This window comes from Entelurus aequoreus, linkage group LG18 (assembly GCF_033978785.1).
Source record: "Entelurus aequoreus isolate RoL-2023_Sb linkage group LG18, RoL_Eaeq_v1.1, whole genome shotgun sequence".
In the NCBI taxonomy this organism is placed as follows: domain Eukaryota; kingdom Metazoa; phylum Chordata; class Actinopteri; order Syngnathiformes; family Syngnathidae; genus Entelurus; species Entelurus aequoreus.
This window is the reverse complement of record NC_084748.1, coordinates 31036968-31062783: the sequence shown is the minus strand read 5'-3', so window position 1 is coordinate 31062783 and position 25816 is coordinate 31036968. Positions and strand designations below refer to the sequence as shown.

The 25816-nt window shown below is 37.5% G+C and overlaps 1 protein-coding gene across 7 annotated transcripts; it reads right to left on the bottom strand.

The window, feature by feature from the left end:
- Window positions 1–998: 998 nt before the first annotated feature.
- LOC133634024 (mitochondrial Rho GTPase 1-A-like) lies at window positions 999–23818 on the bottom strand. Of its 7 annotated transcripts, none has more exons than XM_062026927.1 (21): window positions 23530–23818; window positions 23399–23489; window positions 21498–21556; window positions 21328–21409; window positions 21209–21252; window positions 21067–21120; window positions 20943–20995; window positions 16953–17061; window positions 13818–13919; window positions 11532–11630; window positions 11332–11440; window positions 10986–11106; window positions 8620–8704; window positions 8249–8394; window positions 7488–7588; window positions 7265–7395; window positions 7095–7178; window positions 6839–6961; window positions 6573–6775; window positions 4103–4225; window positions 999–2568 (listed from the first exon to the last, which is right to left on the bottom strand). In XM_062026927.1, the coding sequence occupies exons 2-21, from the start codon at window positions 23433–23435 to the stop codon at window positions 2448–2450; spliced, it is 1986 nt and encodes a 661-aa protein (XP_061882911.1). In that variant the 5' UTR covers window positions 23436–23489; window positions 23530–23818; the 3' UTR covers window positions 999–2447. The 7 variants fall into 7 exon arrangements, with proteins under 7 accessions (XP_061882911.1, XP_061882913.1, XP_061882915.1 ...); XM_062026929.1 differs by having other exon boundaries at window positions 999–2565; XM_062026931.1 differs by having other exon boundaries at window positions 7095–7175.
- Window positions 23819–25816: the final 1998 nt, after the last annotated feature.

Sequence of the window (25816 nt, the reverse complement as noted above, 5' to 3'; positions counted from 1 at the left end):
CGCAATGTGCAAGCAACTCTCTTTTACATTTAGTAATGAAATCAACAACCAAAATAAAACGGGAGCTTAGCTGGAAACAGCAAACTCTGCTTTTCTCCGGGTGTTTGGGTTAGGTTAGATTACATTAAAACACTAAAATAGGTGTGAATGTGAGCGAATGGTTATTTGTGTGCTACTGGTTGTGCCCTCTGATAACTGACCAGTCTTGGGGGCATTCCAGGAAATCAATAAGTCCCATACAGTACAGTACTGGAAAATATTGATTTTCTACAGCTTTTGTTTACTCCAATCAATGCAAGTCAAAGTGTCAAAATTAAGAATGAGCTGTGGGCCTAAGTGTGATAAATAATGACCTATATTTGTTTGAAATGCTCTCTTATACCCACACTACTGTTAACAGTGTCCTTATATTGTTTGGTTGATTTTCTTTTTTGTTATTTGGAGCCCGCTGCAAACTGTGCCTTCAAAATGAAACAATGACACTTTAGAGACACTAAAACAACATCACGTATGTAAAATAAGGGTATTCATTATTATTGTTGCAAATGTATGATTGTTGATACAAATATTGTATTCGATGTAGTTGAAATGTGCAAGCGCTGATGTTTGCCACCATCACAATTAAAATCATTAATATAATGACCTGAATATGAGACAACACTGAAAATAAAAACTGCCGTCTTTTTTTTCTTTTCAAACCTAGGTTTAAATATTAGTGATAATTGCTACATTGTAATACAAAAACAAAATAGGACTGGACAAGAAAGTACTTTGGCGCCACCTGTTGGTTTGCATTAGTAAATATACAGACCCCTCCCAATTTTTGCACTTTTTTTTTAGGTATATATTTTAAAAAAACTATACAAAAGGCCAATAGAGATTTGTTTGGTAATCAGTACCTTTACCAAACACATTTCCTCAGTTTGAGAAAGATCCACTTAGAAACAACAGACTTGAGACAATAGTCATGAAAATATGTTATTAAACCAAATGAGACCCATACTGTATGTATTTATTGTACATTTCTTTCAACAATCCAATCCGGATTACAATTTATTGGGAGTACTTGTACATATACAGCAGGACATTGTTGCATATTTTGCATTAAACATACCTAGAAGCTGGGATTTTAATGGCGTTTCTAAGACAAGGGTGTCCAAAGAGTGGCTTTTTAAATTGGCCTTCCGCATATTGTACAATTAAAAGTATTTTTAGCAGTGCTTTAACGAAAAAATTATCCCATTAATCATTTATATGCAGATTAATCACGCAATAATACATGCTCCTTTACCTGAATTGTGGATGGTTACCTGAAAGGCAGAGGGTTGTTATCCGGTCAGAGATCAGGTTAAGGCATGCATCAGAGCAAAGATAAGTGAGGAGACTCCCACTGTCATGCTTGTGGCAAATTTTAAATAAAAATAAACATTCATTTAACAAGTTTTGAGCAAATAAATGTAGTGCATTCAAGTAAAACCCTTTTTTTTTTTTCAAAAGTCCTGTATGACATTCAAACAATAAAACTGCATTTGTGATCAAATATTGGGCATTTTTTTCCATGTTAAATTAAATTATGCAAGTAAGAAATAACCTGTGATGAATCATGATGAATCCAAATTCAAAAGTGTGATTAATCTGATTTAAAAAAATAATAATTTAACAGAACAAATTTTTAAATATACTACTAATTAGCTTTGTCACCTACAACACGAAGCTAAGATGTGGATCTTTTGTTCAGATAACTTCGCAAATATTGACCTACATCAGATTAGTTCTGGCATCGGTGGGAAAAAAGTTTGGACACCCCTGGTCTAAGACTACATGAGCATGTCGTCATGGTGACGAAAATCGAAGAGAATGTGGCCAGAAAAAATAAAACATGCCTGTGCATCCTAACTTGCTCGCATGTTCAAACAATAGTCATTCACCCATTTTGGCCGTGAACACAATGCATCGGTCCATATTGACAAACACACACTATGTTATTTACAGTATGTACACTACAGCTAATCTTAATATCGCATCTCTTAACCATTGCAGTCACCCGGCAACCACAAAAATGGCCTTTTATGTACCATTAATTACACTTTATCAACAGCTTCTACTATCTTCCAGTATAAATATATTTCCTTTTTTGCAGACAAGCACATTAAAGCAAAATTCAGCATTGAAATACAAAATTAATACATATTGCAACTTGTTTTGTCACACTGAACATCAGTGGGTCACTTACAGATTACACTTTATGGACACAAGTGTTTTATGTGATCTATAACAGCTTCTAATCTTCTGGAGGTCATTTCTACAAGAAGTTAGAGTAAAAAAAAACATAACATTTTTGAAGTCAGCATCTATGTTCAAGCTCATCCTGCGATGACTATAAACGCATATAATTGTCCATAGAGTGTATTCTGCTTGAACACAGTTCTGGGTGTGAGTAAGAGCGATCACCGTGCTTTGAGCAGAACTCTGTACATGGCGAAGCCCAGCACGGCAAACATAGTGGCACCGACGCTCGCTCTCAGCCAGAAGGTAGAGCTCTTCAGGTCTGCTTGGCCCATGTGTCTGCTGGCACCAGAGAAAAGGAAAGAGAGGCATTGATTGGCTAATGTTTGTAATTAATCTGTGACATCTTGACTCCCTTCAAACGGAATGGAACAAATAGCCATCCATGAAATGTTGGGGATGGAAAGATAAGACACAGTCAGTGACAGACTGAAGACACAGCAGATGAACAAAAAAGGATATCAGATGACAAACCAAAATATAATGTTAATATTAAGGAGAAAATGAAGTATATATTCAAGGAAATGTGATGGGTGACCACGACAACTCAATGCATGTAAAATACAGTCAAAGTTGATTTAAAGGTTTACAAATAAACTACCACTAAGGCTCTTTTTTGGATGAATCAACTGGTATTTTTGTGGGATAGAATGTGTTTTTTAAAAGATATACCCTGTTATTTTGGTGTAAATCCACCAAAAAAAACCTCCTACTATGAAAAAATAAGAATTAAAACACAATATATATCCAATATGTGTAAGACACTCTGACATAGTATAGGATGAGGAAAAGGCCATACAATTGGCAGAATAAAATCATAGTCATGACAATAAAGAGAACATATTTAAAATCTAAATTAAAAAAAAAAAAAAAGGTAATTTTGACAAATAAATCAAATCTAAATGTAATTACATTTTTTACTTCAGAATACCTAACATTAGGAATCAATCCTGATTATCTTATTGTATTTAATATTACAAATTAATTCAGATATATCTCATACGTTATTGTAAAAAATAGAACATAACAGCCGTTCATTTTTGTTTATTTTCTTTAAAATATACGTAATTTTTAATATCACAACTTTTTAAAATAAAAATACTTTTGTAACTTTTTATGAAACTTCATTCTCACCATTTTACAACTCTTTTTTTTCTCAGAAACACAACTTTATCATAGTAATATTAAGAATGTATTCTTGTGATTATAACTTTATTTTGATATGTTTTATTTTCAGTGTGGCTCTAAAACTCATTTTCTACTCCTCCAAATTACAAATTTTGTGCAATTTCTATTCAACATGGAAAAATCTCATGCTCAAAAAGGTTTGACTATGTCTTCTTGTTCATATACTTTAACATTTTCTTCTAGACAGTCAATATTTTCAGTGCAATGGATGGAATTTTTACCTAAAATTTTTTACCTAAAAATTCCATCCATTGTACCAAAATCCATTTTCAAGTAAAAATTTAATCCAAAATGTTCGGTACAACGGTTTAAATTTTTAAATAAAAATTTCAGTTAGACTGTTTTAGGGAAAAATGTAATCCATTGTACCAAAAATATTGTTTGACTAGAAGAAAATTGAAAATAAAAGGAAAGGAAAGGAAAAATCCCACGTTGAGACGTTTTAAGTCAGGGTGTAATTAGTTGTTCTTATGTACTTGTAGACTCTTATTATTGCATTTGTTTCTGTTTACTGAGTTAATATTTAAGTCTTGGTTGATGGTTTGGGGTGTGTCAAGTTTATTTGGCGGCATGGAAGTCAAAGCAAAGAATGAAATAAAGACAAGAAGATAGAAGGTTATGGAAGGACCTGCGCAGAACAACAGCATGGAGTTTAGCTCTGACCGTCTGCAGCAGCTCAGAGTTGAGGAGGTTCTGACACAAGCAGAAGGTGCACCGGTTACATGTGCACATGCAGCGCAGTCGTGCGTGGCTGAAGACACACACACACACACACACACACACACACACACACAACACGCAAGAGGGGAAAAAGCAAGTTTAAAAGACCCTGTCACAAACGTCGAAACCTACCACCAAAAGAAGAAAATCAAAGGTAACATGATGATGTCATTGGTGGTTCACTTTAACAAAATGTAGACAAATGTGGCCTTGTACTTATGTTGCTGACCTGGAGGGCCTCCAGGGAATCAAACCCAAGCCCCAGGGTGCATGAGCAAGAAAGCAGCACTTCTGCAGGGCAGCAAAGTGTGCTGATGTGTGAGGTGAGTAAAAACAAAGATACAATAAACCACAAATAAAATACCTCTTATGTTTTGGCTACTTAAAAACTTAATTAGAAGTAACAGTCCAACTTAAAGAAAAGGGGTATTTATTTTTGGACTCATACCACCTACAGTTGTAGAGAATAATGTACTCATCAGTCCCTGCAGGAATTTGTGATGTCACCATTTCACCAAGTCACGCAAATGTAACCAATCCCAGCAAATTATCCGTGTCTGTGCAACTTTGTCCAATGCCTGCAACTTTCCCACATATTTTGGCCAATCAGTGTCATTCTCGCCAATAAAATGTGTCTCTGAGCAGCAAACTAAAAAAAGACCCCGAAATTTTGCCACAATTTTTTTTTTTTAATATAGAAACTTTATTTGTCCCCGGGAGCAATTTGTTTTTCAGTAAAACCCGTCCAAACGGGGGTAGCCAGAACAGGAAGACTAATGGGTCGCAAAATCAGCGCTCTAAACACCAGTGTGAGCGGCAATGGACACAAAAGGGCAGTGACTAGGATGGGGGGAAGCTGGAATCGAACCAGGAACCCTCAAGTTTAAGTTTCCGCTGAGCCAATCCGCCCAATGCAGATTTTATAGTTAGAATGTCACCCACAAACATGATTTTTTTATGTTTTACTTAAATGTATGTCATTTATTTGCTCAAAACCTGGTAAGAACTTTATCTAAAGTCCTGTTGGGGTTTGTTTTAGAGTGAAATTTACCAGTCGGAGTCTCCTCACTCAGTTTTGCACTGACGTATGCATTGACCAGATCACGGACCGCATAACAACCTGCTCCACCTTTCAGGTAACCAGCCACGGTTACGGTAAAGGAGCATGTGCACTCACAATAAATTGTGTGAATACTCTGCAACTATACATGATTAATGCAATATTTTTTTGTGATTAATCATGTGAGTCAACTATTATTTTTTCATATTTCTTATTAATTTTGACAGCCCAATTTTTTCTATTATTAGTTATAAATAAATGAAACAAAGCAATTTGACAATGACGAGTATGTGCTTTTACTGTCATCCAGTGACTAGTTTTAAGTCTGTGCGGTACGAAAGGAGTAAATCCTTTTTTTTGTTGCTATCATGAGCTTTTTGAGGTGACATAGAACAATAAAAGTGATATTATTATGTTTTACAGATCAGTTTCAATAATGCTTTCTGACCGTCCCAGAATGCGCCGCTGTGTGGGCGGGTCTTATTTACATGGTTCCACTTAGACAGCGTGTTATCCCTGCCATCTTTATTGTAGTTTTTAGCGCTTCCATAGTGAATCTACTGACAGATTACGTTCGAACTATACGCTACTTTATATTAGAATTGGCAACAGTGGAGGATGCATGTGCATGTACGAGCCAGTCGGCCTCACAACAAGAGGATAGCGAAAAATAAATAACTTATTGATTACAGTGAGGACTACAGAGACGGACGCGCGCAAAGCACTCTGGGTACAATTATGCCATATATGGATAATTTGTTGACGTTTTTCCCCAACCGGTGATGTCACAAGTTGTGTAAATTCCAAACGGCTTGTTTGGCAGAAGTATAAAGGAAGGCAAGATTGTTTTATAAATACCCCCGCAATGCCTCCAAGGTTTGATTTCAAATTTTCGGTACTTATGCAGATCCCAATTACACAGGTACCAATAGGTAAGAAAAGCTGGTTTGGCATAAAAGGGCCCCTTTAAAACATTGACAACAACGTCATAAAATCTGACACTTTCTAAAAAAGCTGCTGCGCATTCACAAAAAAAGCCCACACAATCCTGGAGGGATTAATGATTTAGCTATTGTAGTAAACACAATGTGTTAGTTAACAGACAATGACATAGACTGACGCTGAAGCAGCAACGCCCACATACTGTAAGTGAGTGCCAATACAACATGAGAAAGAAAAGCCTGGAAAAAGACAAGTCAGATGTCTGTCAAAGTGATGTAAAGGTACGTTACTTCCTTCATTTCATAAAATCAGCGGCGTGTGTGACATTGTTATTGTGCTAGCATTCAAATCATGCAGGTGGTGTGTGCCTACTTACGGGTACACGGCCATGGTGGTGAGTTTGGTGTAGATGTCTTTGCTGGGTGCTGCTGCGGTGTTACAGGTGAACGACTGCGGAGGCGGCATTTTGTGCCTCCGACAGAACTCTAGAGGACTGCAGGCGTAGAACTGTTTGGTCTCGGGTAGGTCCGACTTGGACGCTATCATCATGCACGGGATCTTGCAGTCCGTGAAGTATTGCTGCGAGAGGATAGCGTGGTTTAGGTGAGAATACAAATAGGAGAGATTTCAATTTAATTCTACCTTAAAGACTTTGGCGCAGTATTCGAAGGAGTAAGGGTTGCTGACGTCATACACCAGACAGACAATGTCACAGGCCAGGTCGGCGTCAGACAGGTAGTCAAAGTCAGGGAACACTTCATGAAGCTGTTGAGGGGCATAACTGATTGTTAAGACTCACAAGTGTGTGAAATGATATAACAAGAAAACAGCTCTCAAATATTTTTCAGCAACATTAAAGCAAAAAGTTGCCCATGAATCTTAAGAACAAGACACTCACTAGAAGGTATTTCTCCTGGCCGTAAACATAAGAGGTGCTGATGGCGTAATAAGATTTGTGTTCCTCTTTGATCGTTTGCTGCTGCTGAAACAACAACAATAAAAAGTAAGGTAAAAAGATTATGACGATATTATCGCATTTGATGAGGCTTCTTTATGACTGTCGTTCACCATCAGGTTTCTCCCCAGGAAGGCTTGCAGGAAGCCGCTCTTTCCGCTGCCAACATCACCAAAGACGTTGCATCGGAAGACGCCGCGTTGAGTCTGCTTCTTCTGCAAGTCAATCTTCTTATCTCTGGTCACTGCGGGGGCAAACGCCATGCACACGTCCCAAGATTAGTTTTACACAGAACATGTGCACGGCTGCGGTCAAAATGTAGCAGGTGTAAATTACCTGTAATAGCTGCCACTTGGGACTCTTGTTCAGCAATGATTGAATAGCCAAGGTAGCCCAAATACTCCAGGCATCGCTGGACATCCAGATAAGTTGTTAAACTATGTAGATGAAAAACATTTTTTAAAAATATATATTTTTTTATTCTCATGATTAAATACTACAATGTATTTATAATTATTGTTATATGAAAAAAATACTTCAAATTTAAATTAAAAAAACAAAACAAAAAACTACCGTATTTGTGACTCCAAATAACATAAACCAAAATTATTCAGGACACTATAAAAATTTAAAAAACATTCACTTAAATAAGTCTAGTAACAAAAATTATAGAGGCTGTTTGCTCAAAGTTGCATTTTTTAAACCACAAGACAATGCATAACAGCGACACCACCACAGGCCAGCTTATGTTAACATTAGTGGTTTAACAGAACATATATCACTTTTAAAATGTTTTTCACAATTAATTACGTCGTTACATGCTAAAAATGTGTAATAAACTCATTTTGCAATGTTAATATATCTGCGGTTTATAGCCCGGTGTGGCTAATATATCGAACAATCTTTTTTCCTATAATATTTAGTGGGTGTGGCTGATATACTGGTGCGCTCTGTAGCCCGGAAAATACGGAAATCAATAAAATGACTTTTTTTTTTTTTATATAAACCAAATACAAAATAAATATAATTAATTTTGAATAATTAAAATTATTAATCAGATATTTAAAATGTACAGTAAGAGAAATGTGGCCACTCACGTCCACTGTGAGAGATATCCCTGGTACGTGATCCAGCCCTGGTCATTGGTGCAGATGGTGTTGTTGACGTCAGCACCCCAGGGCATGTACGGAAAAACGTCGAACAAGTCGCTCAGCTCTTCAGGTGACAAGGCGCAGTCACGGTCCTGACATAAACAAAGGCTGGTTAACAAGTCACATGATCACACTTTCCCCTCTAAGCTCAACAGCTAACTCTCCTGTCAACAGGTGAAATCAAGACTCAGCAGGGGGTCACCACCGACTTGCAGGGGGTGAGGGAGCGTTTATGGACACTATCGCTGCACACTGAGCAGCTTTGCTGACAGGGCACAGGTTAAAGAACAGACAGCACTGGACGTGAGAGATTATACCTTGTCATGTTTATCAAAGACACTCTGGAGAAAGAGGTAGGCAGTGTGGTTGAGCTCCGTGGTGCAGTCAGGAGGAATTTTCAGCCTGGAATAAAAATTCAAAAAAGAGATAGTCAAAGAGCAAAATATATGAGATGAAGACCTGGGAAATGATTTAAGAAAAATAATTAATTGTAAGGAAGACTAGCAGGGTGCTGTATATGCGCAGCACCTCAAGAGCAGGGATATCAAGGCCTAAAAAGGAAGTCTAAGTCTAAGTCTAAAACACAACAGGATACCTAGGTACAAAGGAGTATTAGGGCCACACTGAAAATAAAAAAAGCAGAACGTATTTTCGTGTCTTTCTCGCCCCAAATGGCTGTCATAGTGTACCAACTTGTTGGTTTAACTTCTCAGATTTCTTCTGTGCAGGTGAGATGCATGATTTATGATCTACAATAAACTTCCAGGAAGCAAGGAAGCGAGAAACAGCAGACCACTCAATGATGTAAACATAGGGACACACAGTAGTGATCAAGCCGTCACTATAAAGAGTTTGTCTGCGTTAGCACTTATAATATTATCACTAATATCAATCAATCAATCAATCAATGTTTATTTATATAGCCCTAAATCACAAGTGTCTCACTTTGTTAATATTCAAGTCACGAAATGTAAATTAAGTATTGTTGGCGGTTTTTGAATGGTTATTTATTGGATTTAATGGGCGAAATAGAGGACCTCTCGTTGGCTCCACCGTAGGTGGACTTTTATTTACGTTTATTTAATATTTAGAATACATTAAACCAAAATCCATTCATAGTCATGTCTTTCATAATCCATCCATCCATCCATTTTCTACCGCTTGTCCCTTTTTTGGGGTCGCGGGGGGTGCTGGAGCCTATCTCAGCTGCATTCGGGCAGAAGGCGGGGTACACCCTGGGCAAGTCGTCACCTCATGACAGGGCCAACACAAATAGACAGACAACATTCACACTCATATTCACACACTAGGGCCAATTTTAGTGTTGCCAATCAACCTATCCCCAGGTGCATGTTTTTGGCGGTGGGAGGAAGCCGGAGTACCCGGAGGGAACCCACACAGTCACGGGGAGAACATGCAAACTCCACACAGAAAGATCCCGAGCCCGAGATTGAACTCAAAAAATTCCCCCAAAATGTGCAGTTGCCCTTTAAAAAATACTAATGTTTTGACACAAATGCAATTTTAATGTCAGAATCTAACAAACAAACATTTACAGTTTTTACTTGAATGCATGTCATTTATTTGCTCAAAACTTGCAAACCGTGTCGGTTTATTTTGAAGTGGAATTTGCCACCGAACACACCCGTCGCAGTCTTTGCACTGACCTGGGGTGCATTGACCTGATCACTGACTGTATAACAACCCACGGCACCTTTCAGGTAACTACGCACAGTTAAGGTAAAGGAGCATGTGCACGCAAATTAAAAATGCGTGATTAATCTGTGTTTATCAATGATTAATGTTTACATTTTTTGTGATTAAACTCATGCGTTAACTTTGGCAGCCCTACTTTAAATATATATTTTTTCCTTGATAAAATTAGACAGTGTTTTTTTTACTGTGAGTATTAATGGTTGCAATTATATATAATATGTATCCTATTATTATACACAAAATATTGTTGTATAAGGTCATTATGTATTCTGTTGTTGATAAATAATAAGAATAAGAATAAGATTACTATTATCTGAGTGATAGGGCAGGACATCATATGCTTTTACTTCTTCCTGCTCCTTTGCAGGGATACATTGTTTTTTTATTTTGTTTAAATTGTATAGACAGAGCATTTTTGGTTGTTGTGTTCAAAATAAAGATTAAAAGCAGAAAAAAAACTTCAATTTTCTAGTGTGTATAATAATGTTACTACCTTTTTTGAAACTTTTTCTTTGAAAATCCAGTTTTTTTTTCTTTTCTTTCTCATAAAAAGTCAACGTTTCCTTAAAAAAGGGTCACTTTTTTCACTTAAAAGTGCAGGACTCTTTTCTTTTGGAGTTAATTTTAGACCTTGTCTAAAAATAAGACTTTTCCTCCTAAAACAAACCTCAACTTTTTTCATTAAAAAAAAAAAAAAAAGCCTTTTCTAAAAGAAAAAAAACAACAAAAAAACTTGAAAAATAAATTAGAAAAATAGAGTTCTTATATAAAAAGTCAACTTTTCCTAAAAAGGGGTAATTTTTTCCTTTTTTTTACCCTGGAATATTTTTTTCTTGAAAATATACAACTTTATTCTCCATGACTGTTTGTTTTTCTCTTCAATGTGGTCCTAATAGTCCTTCACACCTCAGGGCCCAAAATGGTAACAGCAAAGCAGCCCCTAATAGTCATAATGAGTGAGACGTACGGAGGGAAGAGGTAATCCTGATTGAGCTCCAGGTCATCATCATATCCGAACCTCCTCAGCACCGTCCACGTGGTTTCATGGCGACCTCGCTGGATGAACAGGGTGTGAAGAAACAGAAAGCCTTGAAAAGGGAGGTCAAACAAAAAGCATGGTTAATAATAGGAGCTTAGAGGCCGGAGGTTTAAAACATTGTCTTATGGGTGGCGGTGATGTCTGCCATCTTTCTATAGATTGGACTTTTCACAGTGAGAAACTACAGTACAATGGCACTGAGTTGAGCGCAGACCTCGACAAATGTGCATATACTCGGTTTGTGTGTGTGTGGGTGTGTCTGTAATTCATCAACCTTTCAGAGTGAGCCCGTTCTCACATACACCATCAGTCAAATTCTTCCTCACAACATTTTTCACATCCTCTAATGCCTGCGGCTCCAACGGCATGTTGAAGCACGTTCTCTATGTTGGAGCAAAAATTACGAACATGTTTATTTTCATTATTATCTTGGTGAAATGTTACTGACAAAATAAACGCATATCTCGGATTTACCTGGAAGAGGTTGAGCTCATTATCGTTGAGAATCCCGTCGTTGTCCAAGTCAGACACCTTGAAGATTCGAGTCAGCGCTTTGACACAATTTGGCTTCATCTGTGGTCCAAATAAAAAGACTCACAAGTGTTACTATGGCGATAGAAACAATTACAAACATCTCTACATAGAAATGACTAGCAGGAGACAAACATTACGTATCCCATCAGACATCTCTAAAGTCAGGGTTTCCCCTTAATTTATTCGATTGTGGCGCACCGCCATGGCAAAACATATGCCCCCAAACATTGAAAATGAGTTAGTTTTTTTTTTTTTACATGAAAATAAATTAAAGTAACATAATGTATTGTAGCGCCCAGAAGAAGACACACAAAGTCAGACACTCTTTTAACTTTTATTACTAATTTTATGCAAACAGTCGGCCCAATTCCAACACTTAATCCCTCCCGTGCACAGACGTCCGTCTCCGTGCTTCCCCAGACACTTAACAACAATTCCTCATTCTGTGCCAACACAGTGTGGTCACAGACCATGGGAGCAATAAACATCATAACACAAGAACATACACATTAACAACGGCAGGTCGTTACAGTATGAATTAATATACATAGTTTATTATTTGCGCGCTATTGACTAGTTATGCACTGGAAATTCAGCTGCCGAACAAAGACTTGGATTAGTGAAAACAGCACTGATGAAACCGGATGTTGTGAGCAAGACACGGGATTGTCTGGATCAGAAGCAGCATGTCTATGATGGGGACGTACATTAATATATCCGAGATAGATCACCGCAGCCACAGAAGAGTCTTTAAACACAAGTGCAGTCTACAATAACACCAAAAATTATGCTAGATTTGTTGCTAGTCGTTTTTAATAAAGATAAAGTGACTAAAAGGATGGGAGAAGTATCTCGACTCTTGAAAAATTCTCAACAAAGAATATTGCACAATAAGCAGCAACATTTGAAAAATACAGCAAAATTAAATTATCTAAGACAAATATATGGTAATACTAATTATTAACAGATTTGTTTTAAATGTGCGCATAATTGTTGACATCCCTGTTTTAACAGAAGTGTAGATAGAACCATGTTACAACAGAAAATAACCAGCTATTAAAAGTAAATTAAAAAGTAGATTATTAATAGTTTTCAGAAAGTAATACAACCGAACAGGGCGCAATACGTTACTGCACATGTCAGCAGCTGAATTCGGAGCCTTTGTAACCCGTTTTGTAATGGTTACACTACCATTTACAGTTGGAAAGGTATTCATATGGCCCTAATCGTCAGGGTTTACCCGACACAAAATAAATAAACGTGACTAATTTGGTACGTGCACTATTCACTTCAGCCACCAGATGGCAAATGCATTATAGTAAATTGCACGATGACGTCATATTGACCACGCCCCCACCGCTACAGGTATCCTGGCGATCTAGGGCAGGGGTCGGCAACCCAAAATGTTGAAAGAGCCATATTGGACCAAAAATACAAAAAACAAATCTGTCTGGAGCCGCAAAAAATTAAAAGCCATATTATATACAGATAGTATGTCATGAGATATACATTGAATTAAGAGGACTTAAAGGAAACTAAATGAGCTCAAATATAGCTACAAACGAGGCATAATGATGCAATATGTACATATAGCTAGCCTAAATAGCATGTTAGCATCAATTAGCTTGCAGTCATGCATTGACCAAATATGTCTGATTAGCACTCCACACAAGTCAATAACATCAACAAAACTCACCTTTGTGTATTCACGCACAACGTTAAAAGTGTGGTGGACAAAATGAGACAGAAAAAGTGGCATAAAACACGTCCTAGAAAGTCGGAGAAAGTTATATATGTAAACAAACTGGGGTGAGTTCAAGGACCGCCAAAATTAGTAGGACAAAACGGCGCTCGCCAAATACTTGAATCAGTGAAGCATGTTTAATATAAACAGTGTGATTTCTAACAATTAGGGAGGTTTGTGTCATGTTTATCCTCCTACAGAAACCATATTAAAACCAAAAATATTTTTTTCCCCCTCATCTTTTTCCATTTTTCATACATTTTTGAAAAAGCTCCAGAGAGCCACTAGGGCGGCGCTAAAGAGCCGAATGCGGCTCTAGAGCCGCGGGTTGCCGACCCCCGATCTAGGGGAAACCCTGAAAATATCTCGATGATGGTACAATGAAGCCTGTTTAATCGATGCCTCTTGGAATGAGCGACTCACGTCAACATTAACGGGTGACAACATAAACGGTTGCACTGTTTACATTAATCGACACTTACGTCTTTTTTCTCGGGACAGTAGAGGGGGCTCGTGGGGTGGAGAACTGCCTTTTGGGCGTAGTAAAACAGCTCCGAGATGTTCTTCAAATTCTTTGCTGAGCACTGAAAACACAAATGTAAAAAAATGACTTATCTTCTGTACATTGAGAACAAAGGCTTTAAAGTGTGGAACACCATTTACTGCTGCGCAAAGCGTAAGCTTGTAAGAAGTAAGCCTTAAAGCCTTCAAAAGCAGGTGAAAAATACACTTGGGCTCTTACTTGACGTGTAGATGAATACAGAATGACAGTACTGTGCAAACAGCCTAATGGCCTGTGTGCGCGTGTCTGTATGTGTATGTGTGTGTCTAAGAGTGTCCATGTGCCAGGTCAGGCCAGACAGGGTATTAAAACACAGTATCCGTCTGAGCACCATGCCTGGTCTGATTATCTAGTCGGTATAAACACAGTCTGTTAGAATGAGGTCTTTGCCTCCCTCACTGCCGCTGTGAGAGTGAAAAGTGAAAGCAACTAAGAAAAAGCAGAAAAGAAAAATGCCCTCATCAGTAAAATTACTTTGTTTTCACTGATATTTCTAAGGTATTTAATACAGAACAAAAAGAATGCAGTGTTTTTGGTGTATTTTTTGTTGTCGCCAGTTTTGTTTAGCAATATGAAATTCCATATTAGCTTGTCTTGAGTGTGCCCACAAAAAAAGTCTAAAATAATCCACGTCTAAAACCCATTGTGAATAGAAATGCCCATTTTTGGGGTCATTTTAGCCATTGTTTCCAAAACAACACATTCTAAAAGTAAAAAACTGTGAAAAAAGTGAAAAAACGCTGGTACTACTATTACTAATTTACTTTATCATCTTGAATGCAAGAGCTGAGAATGTTTTCTCTAGGGCGCATGATAATTATTGGACCGATACGAGGAAGTATCCCAACAAACCGATTGTTTGTTTTTTTAAATTTCTCCGATATCTGTTAAATCTAAAAAAGGGCAAGATTACCTGTATTGTGCTATAGGTGGATTAGGGTGAGCCAATCAAGCGCTCCTTTTCCCCTGCTCGTGCTGTAAATGAACTGTCGTCAACTTCTTCTGAGCTAAATGTAAATAAACATGGCATTGATCGTGTGGGACCTTTTCACTGTTTTAGAGGAAGACTTTACACCAAATGTTCTACAAACATTCCGCAAGGAGGGGAAAAACCATGGCCATTCAACACATCAAACTTTATCAGTCACCTGAAATGCCAGCATCACTACGACGCTTTTTAAAGCCTAGGAAGAAGACGCATGCGCTGCTAAAGGAGCTGCTACGAAGCCAGGGGCAAAGAAAAGCCGGGAGCGTGTTCCTATCGCCGTGGTGTTTGAAAAGTGCAAAACGTTTGCCAGAGTCCAGGTGTAAAGCGATCTGTGATTGCATCGTGGGAATGATGGCGCTGGACGACCAGCCCATTACCATCAGTGAAGATACTAGTTTTTGTCAGGACAAATCTAGAGGTTTTTTGTCAAATCCACCTTTTAAAATTATTTTTTACCTCCAGGTAGGCCTAGGGTGGGCCGATAACCAATTTTGCTGGATGATATATTGTCCCACAAATTATTGCCAATTAATGATATTATTGTCATCATTATTTTGTGACCGAACTAAGCACTAATGTAATCATAGTATATGATAATAATGAAAGTAACCATTTGAAAGGATATACACTTATATTTCTCATTACTTTAGAGTTGTTTATTATTGTACTGTAATTAGAAGGTATATTTATTTTAGTTATCCTTAATAAAGAAACAAAAAAACAAAAGGAATTTCCTTTGTGAGGAAAAATTTTACTTGAATAAATATTAACCATTTGCATTGTTTTCCTCAGTTGGAAAAACTGCCATTACGGCATTCTCGCTCGTTCGTCCGTGTTGATGAGCGCATATTGCCCATCCGGTTTGAAGCTGAAATATTGCCACAACGGGACATTTGGCTTTGTAATCATATTTTCCTCTTAAATTTTGTTACTTCGCACAACTTCTCACGAGCAAGTCGCAAGTAGGGAGGCGATGTCGGGCTTTCTGTGTGCGTAAGCTTGCTGTCCGCTCTGTCCACCGTTAAAAAGATTGTGGATGATTGAAAAGAGGGCTCTCTGCACTTAGTTAATTCTAATTCTGCGCTCATGTACTGAGGACAATGGACCGAGTGAGACCTCTTTCTTCCTGTTTGAAGCGAGACACGAAGAAAACAAACACAGACGGACATAGAAATGTATAGAAATGTATTTAATTTTGACTTAGGCCCAGGCCTACCTCCAGGTGTGCACAAACTACAGTTAAATATAGATTTAAAAAAATAAATAAGTTATCTGTATTGGCTTGAAAAAAATATTGTGCATCCCTAGTTTTTCTTTAAATATATGTAACTTATCATATTTAATTTGATTGTTTCTTAGCATGTTTACAAAGTTAAAGATGTCAAGATGACCACTTCAAGCATCTTTGGATTTTGTACGGAGAAACAAAAATAGTTCACCTCTGCTGTCCAAGAGATTTTGTACAACAACTAACATACTTAAAAAATATACAAAGCTTTGTTATTAAATAGAAAGTTAGTGTATCACCTCTTTTGTTATGTTTGTTTCATATACAATACTGTATAGCACTTTATATTGTGTTCAAAGTATTGAAACTTTTACTAAAATATGGACTTTTGTCGAAGATGGAACCCATTATTTATATTTTCATTGTTTCTAATGAAGAAGTTTGCTTCAATGTACGAACTATTGTATTTACAACCGCTGTTCAATAACCAAATAAAGTCGTAAATCGAGGTTCCAATGTAGTTGGCAGCCCGGCGACGCTAATTTGTGAAAAAAAAAAAAAAGTTTGGTCATTGCGTGTGGAAAGCAGCAAAATAAAACTAAAGGTCCCTTTTAGATTGGACAACCTAATATAACATGTTGGGGTATCCCGTACTTCTTTGTAAAACGGATTAACTGGAGAATATTGTGTTTGTTCTGCTTACTTCTGACTCTCGCTACTCTTCTTACTGTAGGAACTACAACAATCAGTTTATGTTGCCTGCATACAAAACTAAGGTTAGATTGTACTGTTTAAAAAAAGTTTTTCTTTATTTTTCTCAAGCTGCTGCAGTTTCTCACCTCGACGCAGGTCTCAATCTCGCTGTACTGGTTCATGATGGGCAGGATGGTCTCCATGCTGCTGTGCTCCACCAGGTCGGATTTGTTTCCCACCAGGATGAGCGGAACCCTGAACATATCACACACACATGAAAAATGTAGTTCATACTAGGGTTGCGCGATATAGACATAATAGAATTGGCTGACCACAGAGCTTTTAACAATCTTGTCACATCGTGGTAATTCGTGGTAATAATGCATGTTGATGTCACATCCTTGCTGTGTCTCGTAAATTTGACAGCGACAAGTAAACGACCGCGTCCTCACCGCAATGTAGCGTTGTCGCAAGCGGCAAACATCCCTCCATAGTGCAAAGCCGCTTCTAAGTCACCAATCCTAGCCTCCACAGTGGCAAATAAAGTATGCTTCATACATGGAGGACAATAGAGGACAAGAAATAGCTATACGTGCTTCACCAGTACACACCATAGGAAGATATGCTAAGCTAAATCTTGAATGCAAACAGGGCGGATTGATACAAATATTGACAGTAACGATACCCAGGATAGAGTCAGTGTATGGTCGATACTACAGCGATTGATCGATATTGTTTGTCAGAGAATCGTTTTTTGTTGTTTTTGTTATTGTTTACCAACTCACAAAATAAGTCCCTGGACACAAGGGATTTAAATCAGAGCCGATAGTAGTTTTTGCTTTAGTTATTTTGCTCAAAATAATGTATGTAAGATAAGGGAATAAAGAAATACTTTGAATATTTATTATATATTGGCACACTGCCATCCTGTGTTTTTGTCTGATTATGATTGCAAGCAAAAATGTAATCATTTCAATGATGTTGAAAATTTTAAGTATCAGTATCAGCACTGTTCTGACCAATACTGTCCTTGTAACTAATTGGTATTGCTTGGATTTGAATGACATCACGTCCGGCTCATTAAATATGCATGGCAGTCAAGCAGCATCTGTTCTCAAGAGGTAGTCGACGCCATTTATTCCTTCAAAGAAAAAATGCCCTATGATTGCGTTGTTTTCGGCTGTACAAACTGTTCAAAATGCCAAAAGGATAAAAGTTTCTTCACAGTTCCTCGAGAGGTAATCAAGAAGGGCGGAAGAGTGTAAGATTTTCTGAATAACTACGACAAAAATGGAACACACTCCAGTACAAGGGAGGAAAGTTGAAAATTGCACGAGTTTGTTAAATGTTTGTTTGATATATTTTTAGGGACGGTGTGGCGAAGTTGGTAGAGTGGCCGTGCCAGCAATCGGAGGGTTGCTGGTTACTGGGGTTCAATCCCCACCTTCTTCCATCCTAGTCACGTCCGTTGTGTCCTTGGGCAAGACACTTCACCCTTGCTCCTGATGGGTGCTGGTAGCGCCTTGCATGGCAGCCCCCTCCATCAGTGTGTGAATGTGTGTGAATGGGTGAATGTGGAAATACTGTCAAAGCGCTTTGAGTACCTTGAAGGTAGAAAAGCGCTATACAAGTATAACCCATTTATCATTTATTTATTTATTAATATACTTTACTCGTTTAGTATTTGCATTGAAGTATTATCTTGATATTATTTGTATTTTAATTTTTAACAAACAGAAACCAGAAAGTCAGAGTCAATGATACTTTGTCAGAAAAGGTACTTCTACCTCTCCCATCTTGTTTATTTTGTACACAAATGTGTCAGGGTACGTATGATAACAAGACAAAAATCCAATATGGTGATAATTCAGTAATTGTTAGTTTGTTAAATGGATATGCAGTTACAGGTGTCAAGCTGTCAGGTGCTAGCCTGTTTACATGGACGCGTCCTCGCAAGAAGCAAAGTTTAATCCTGAAATGCAACCTTACACGAGCAAAAACGATGCATTTTTATCCGAGGAGTCTCGACCTAGCCACACACAAATAAGTTGTAGACCCCCATGCTTTCAAAGCTTTTATCTGTTTTGTCATGTAGAATGACGTGATGTTGGAGCACAAGATAGTTTGACATGTCTGGGAAGTTTACCGACGGATAATCCTTGATAACACTTTTCAAATCTTATAAAAGTATAGGGATCTATTCCATTGCACAGTTAGATTGTTTTGGCGGTATCTGCTTTTTGTAGGACTATCTAGGCCCCTTGCGTACTCAGCACAACAGCAACCTTGGCTGGGTTGACCACCACTGTTTTTCACTGCCGGGAAGGGGTTGTGACGTAACGAATACAAGCAGTTGGATCTATACCCAAATTTGTAGTATCTATCAAAACTAATGTAAAGTATCTTAACAACTGGGGAATAAGCGCTTATTACATTTTAACACAGGGGTGTCAAACTAATTTTAGCTCAGGGGCCGCATTGGAGGAAAATCTGATGCGGCCCAATAACATAACTTAAAAATACAACTATGACAAATTTAGATTGTTTTTTTTGTTTTACTTTGGCCCAAAATAGAACAAACACATTCTGAAAATGTACATATCACAAATAATCCTCTTGACAAAAAACTCCCAAGTTAGTTGAAAAATCTGAGGAAAAATTGGTGCAGTTTCAAAAACACCATGAACACAATGAACTTAGACTTAATCTTAGTGTTTCTACAAAATCATTCAACTCTAAGTCACAGCCCATCTCGGATTGAACAAAAAACTCTTCTATGTATCAACTACCTCATTTGTCATTTCCACATATTAATTATGTGCTAACTCAACAAACCACACAAACTGAGGTAGAAACTATTCAAGAGGGTTGAGTTACTCCCTGCCTCCAAGGCATCACTGTGTATTGATAGAAAAGTAAAAGTTGTGCAATGTGTGAACAACTTTAACAAACCAAAAATAAAAACTTAAGACTGACAGTATTGCAGTAAATCACACACTATTCACTTTATTTAAATTTACACAGAAAACAATAATTTTCACAGAACTATATCAATGTGCAGCATCTCATGTGGCATTTTAAGCGGGATTACCAATTGTTTATTTTACTCCTGTTTGTTTTACGTTGAGTCAAGGGGGAGGAGTTGCAGCCCCGCTTTACCGTGTACTTCTTGCTTGGTATACTTGCTCACCCCGGTATAAACTATTTGCTTGCCTAACATAATTGCTATTGCGACATCCAGTGGACACATTTAGAACAGCAGTTTCTTTAATTTAAAAATGCAGCTCAATTTTACACTGAGCAAACTTATCTCGCGGGCCAGATTGAACGGGCCGCAAGTTTGACATCCCTGTTTTAACAGAAGTGTAGATAGAACCATGTTACAACAGAAAATAACCAGCTATTTAAAGTAAATTAAAAAGAAGATTATTAATAGTTTTGAGAAAGTAATACAACTGAAAAGGGCGCAATATGTTACTGCACATGTCAGCAGCCAAATTCGGAGCCTTTGAAACCCGTTTTGAAATGGTTCCACTACCATTTACATTTGGAAAGGGATTCATATGGCCCCAATCGTCGGGGTTTACCTGACCCATTAAATAAACGTCACGAATTTGGGACGTGCACTATTCACTTCAGCCACCAAATGGCAGTGTTGAATATCTTAAAATGTGTTTTGTGTTCAACTTTGACCACAGCGTCAGTTGTTATGTAGAGAGGCACTTTCCGTCATTTTCAGCAGACTGCATTGCAAAACAATTAACCCCCCACCTTCCTCTCAAGCGAGATCAACCTAGGAATGGGGCCATATTAATCCCTTCCCTACTGTACATACCAAATAATATATTGTGATATATATCATGATGTATATTCTTATGGCAGGAGGCTGCAATTATTTGTAATATATATTGCCATATAGATTTTAGGCCATATTGCCCCTGCCTAATTGGCACAAATAGTATAATGGTTGCTCAAGCACACTTAACTAAAGTGGCTAGTGCGAGTCGTATTCTGATCCATATTCAAACAATGCATACGTTCCCGCACACAGCACCAACAGATTTGTACAGTGAGTGTACATTAGTTTGTAATGGGCTTAAAGATTGATGTTGAATCTAAAAATGTAAAATACACACCTGCTATCCTTGTCGGTGTTGTCAGTAATGAGGGGAATCCAGTAGCTGGTCACCTGTTGACATCAAATAATGTCAGGTTGACTGTTAATAAACTATTAATATCAATATAAGGCACAGCAGTCACCTTCTCAATGGATGTCTTGTTGTTGACAGCATACACGATGCAGATGACATTTGCCTGTGGAAGGACACAGACGGTCATCAGGTGTCTTCTACTGATCTCACTTACTACCTTACTCCACATCTGGGACAAAACCACAACTGACCTTGGAGATCTCCTGAAGCAACTGCTCGTCCGTCTGTTCCGCTTCTGCGCAAGGACGATAAATGCACCACAGTAGAGCTAAGACTCACGTCCACAAAAAGTATTATCATTTAAATTGACCTGAATAGTCCACAATGTGTGTGGGGACTCTCTCTGGAGTGACATCTGCAGGTATGGTGATCTCCTCAGCTCGGTAAGGAACCTGAGAGAAGACATTAACGCCTGTTTCAAGGATGCTGATCTTCATTGATGCTATTTACAATAATAATAATAATAATATTTATCCTTACCACAGTTGGGAACTCCTCGCTGACCAGAGACATGATGAGCGATGTCTTTCCCACCTTGGCTATGAACCCAGACGAGAAGGAGGAAGATTAACGCAAATCATTTTGTTTTTATGGATGAAAATCTAAAAGTCCTAAAATGTAAAGAAACATTAACAGTGCTTGGAAATTCTGGCAAGTATTTTTACTGGCAGTATTCATTCATTTATTAACAGTGTTACAAAAAAGATCAGTTAGAATACATAATGTTGGATATAGAGAACATACAAACCCTGTATTCATTGAATCAACAATACTGAAATTCCACGACATAGTGAATTTGCAAACAGCTACAATTATACACAAAGCAAACTATAATCTGCTACCCAAGAATATGCAAAAATTCTTCTCAACAAAAGAGGAGAAATATAATCTCAGAGAAAAATGTAATTCAAAACATTTGTACGCACGTACAACACTTCAGTATATCAGTATGTGGAATTAAATTATGAAATGGATAAAGCAAAGAAATCAAACAATGTACTAATATGATACACTTCAAGAAACTCTTCAAACTTAAAGTGTTTACAAAGTACAAAGAAGAAGAACCATGACAAACATTCTGAATTTATTTCATCCGTCCATTAATTTTTAAGATAATCTTACTCATCTTACCATATGAAATATAACTTACTTCACCAATTATTATTTATTTATTTATCAATTTTTATTCAGGCTTTGTACACCTTTTCCATGGCCAAATTCAAGCACGTTTTAAAGACTTTCAAGATCAATTTTCCAGTTTTTCCAGTACCCTTCAAAAGGCGAAAACCAGTGTGAATCAATCCATAGCCTTGTTGTTTGAGGTCACCAAATGCTGTCTGTATGAAAAATACGGAAAATCTGCTAAAACCTAAGCCTAACATTGAACCAACAGTTATCATTAACTGAATGGGGCATAGAACATGAAGCAGTGTTTCTGTAGACTATTCAATGTCATTGGTGTTTGCAAACATTGTTTACTTGTTTGTTTGTATCATCATCATCATCATTCATGTATACATCATTCCTTACAAGAAATAACATTAATTATTATTGTTTACTTGTTTGTTTGTATCATAATTCATGCATACATCATGTTCATTAAATCGACAACCTCCCGGCATGATGGACTGATGCACCAACGTCCTCTTGGGGGCGACACAGAGCCGTATATACGGCTCTGGCATGACAACAACCTAATGTAAGGGCTCGTGCAAAGCCAACAGATCAAGTGTGTAGCTTTCATTTCTAAGGAAACTTATTTTATTTTTTTCTATTTTATAATTAGACTATTGAGTCAGACTGCCGAGACATATAATGAATATTTCCAAGCATTTACAAGCACTTCACCCAAAATTCAAGCATTTTTCAAACCTTGAAAACACAACATTAAAATCCAAGCATTTTCAAGGTTTTTAAGCACCCGTACGAACCCTGTTTATTGTTATTACTTATGGAGTATATTGTGAATAAATTGAGAACAGGAAGTGAACAAAAGTTTTAGCAACTGCTATGTAAAGGAAAGGGGGTAGGATTTAATAAGATCTGCTTCTTCCTACTCCTTTTCGAACATGTTGAATAGAGAAACTGGACATTGTGATGCATCATGTTGTATGCATGCATGTTACAAATAAACTCAAACTCAAGTATTTAGTCTATACATGCAGTAAGGATTATAATAAAGTATCACATCCCGATTTTTTAACATGACATTGTTATCATGCCCTAAATCTTGTAAATTAGGAATTTACTATATTCCACAACTAAGTGATAATCTGGATTCTGTCCATGATCTTGTAATGGATGTCATTCCGTTTATAACTGTCATAGCAATGCAGATAAGACAACAGTTGACGCAAAATGAATGAAAAAGGTGCACTCACGCTCCCCAACAAGTAAGATCCTCACGTCCTTGCGCATCGTCGCTGGAGTGTGGACACATGTATGCTCCTAAGTGCTCATGTATGCTCCTAAGTGCTCATGTATGCTCCTAAATGCTCATGTATGCTCCTAAATGCTCATGTATGCTCCGAAGTGCGCTTATTGTGCAAACACACACAGTTGACCCCAGTCTACCCGGCCTGGCTAGCTCGCTAGCTAGCTAGCTATCTGCTCCGTGCTATGTCCGCAGCGCCGACACACAACAGCTGGTAAACATTAGTAAACAAAATAATATATAGAAAGTAAACTCCAAGCTTCGTGTTTCACCTGACGGTGAGACACAAGGTAACGTAGAAGTGTGTGAGAGTGAGTGTGCTCGCTTTGCTAATCTGCTCTGACAGCCTCAGAAGGCGTTACCGCGGCTTTTTGACCACGCCCCTTCAGAAATCAGCTGAGCTGTCAAAGATCGTGAATTGCAGACAGACGAGCAAATCTTCGCTGTATCGTTTGTGTTGTTGAGAAGCCGCATCCTTGAGGAACGTTTTGAAATGTAGTAAAAAAAAATACAAGTTGATCGAATTTATTAAGTCAAATGTATAGATGTATGGAAGCCCATTTCTGTCACTGAAAAATATATAGCCCCAAGTTAAGTCGTAATTATGAGATAACAAGTCATGACTATAAGATAGAACATCATGATTAATAAATAAAAAGACAAAATTGTGTGATAATAAGTCTTAATTACGAGACCAGGTCATAATTATGAGATCACAAAATAAATACAAATTAGGAGATAAAGTCTCAATTTTGAGGTTTCAAAAAAAAAATCGAAATTATGAGATTAAAAAAAATCGAGATTATGAGATACAAAAATCGAGATAATGACATAAAATCAAAATTATGAAATAAAAATGGGAAATTATGAGATGGACAATTTTAATCATTAAATAAAGTCATAATTATGAGATAAAAAGTCAAAATTATTAGATTAAAAAAATCGATATGAGATAAAATCAAAATCATGAAATCGAAATTTGAATTTATGAGATAGAAAATTTAAATCATTAAATAAAGTCATAATTATGAGATAAAAAGTCGACTTGATAAGAACGTCAAAATTATAAGACAAAAAGTCATGATTATAAGATAGAACATCAATCAATCAATCAATCAATCAATGTTTATTTATATAGCCCTAAATCACAAGTGTCTCAAAGGGCTGTACAAGCCACAACGACATCCTCGGTACAGAGCCCACATACGGGCAAGGAAAACTCACCCCAGTGGGACGTCAATGTGAATGACTATGAGAAACCTTGGAGAGGACCGCATATGTGGGTAACCCCCCCCCCCCCCCCCTAAGGGGAGACCGAAAGCAATGGATGTCGAGTGGGTCTGACATAATATTGTGAAAGTCCAGTCCACAGCGGATCCAACACATCAGCGAAAGTGCAGTCCATAGTGGGGCCAGCAGGAACCATCCCGAGCGGAGACGGGTCAGCAGCGTAGAGATGTCCCCAACCGATGCACAGGCTAGCGGTCCACCCCGGGTCCCGACTCTGGACAACCAGCACTTCATCCGTGGCCACCGGACCTGTGCAACTCCCCCTCCATAAGGGAGAGGGAAGCAGAGGAGAAAAGAAAAGAAAAGAAACGGCAGCTCAACTGGTCTAAAAAGGGAGTCTATTTAAAGGCTAGAGTATACAAATGAGTTTTAAGATGGGACTTAAATGCTTCTACTGAGGTAGCATCTCTAACTTTCACCGGGAGGGCATTCCATAATATTGGAGCCCGAATAGAAAACGCTCTATAGCCCGCAGACTTTTTTTGGGCTCTGGGAATCACTAATAAGCCGGAGTTCTTTGAACGCAGATTTCTTGTCGGGACATATGGTACAATACAATCGGCAAGATAGGCAGGAGCTTGACCGTGTAGTATTTTATACGTAAGTAGTAAAACCTTAAAGTCGCATCTTAAGTGCACAGGAAGCCAGTGCAAGTGAGCCAGTATAGGCGTAATATGATCAAACTTTCTTGTTTTTGTCAAAAGTCTAGCAGCCGCATTTTGTACCAACTGTAATCTTTTAATGCTAGACATAGGGAGGCCCGAAAATAATACGTAAAATAATAAACATCATGATTAATAAATACAAAGTCAAAATGGTGTGATAAGATGTCTTAATTATGAGACCAGGTCATAATTATGAGATTAAAAAATAAATAAATCAGGAGATAAAGTCTTAATTTTGAGGTTTCAAAAAAAAAATGAAATTATGAGATAAAAAAATCGAGATTATGAGATAAAATCAAAATTATGAAATCGAAATCTGAAATTATGAGATAGAAAATTTAAATCATTAAATAAAGTCATAATTATGAGATAAAAACGTCATAATTATTAGATAAAAGAAATTAAGATAA

Bases quoted from the DNA above. Each gene is read 5' to 3' on its own strand.
- LOC133634024 (XM_062026928.1), bottom strand. From the start codon at position 23,435: ATGCGCAAGGACGTGAGGATCTTACTTGTTGGGGAGC. The intron at 11,631-13,817 runs GTAAGTGTCGAT...TTTGGACCACAG, and splicing joins ACTGTCCCGAGAAAAAAGAC to ATGAAGCCAAATTGTGTCAA. The intron at 8,705-10,985 runs GTACGTCTCACT...TTTTTATTCCAG, and splicing joins CAGGATTACCTCTTCCCTCC to GCTGAAAATTCCTCCTGACT.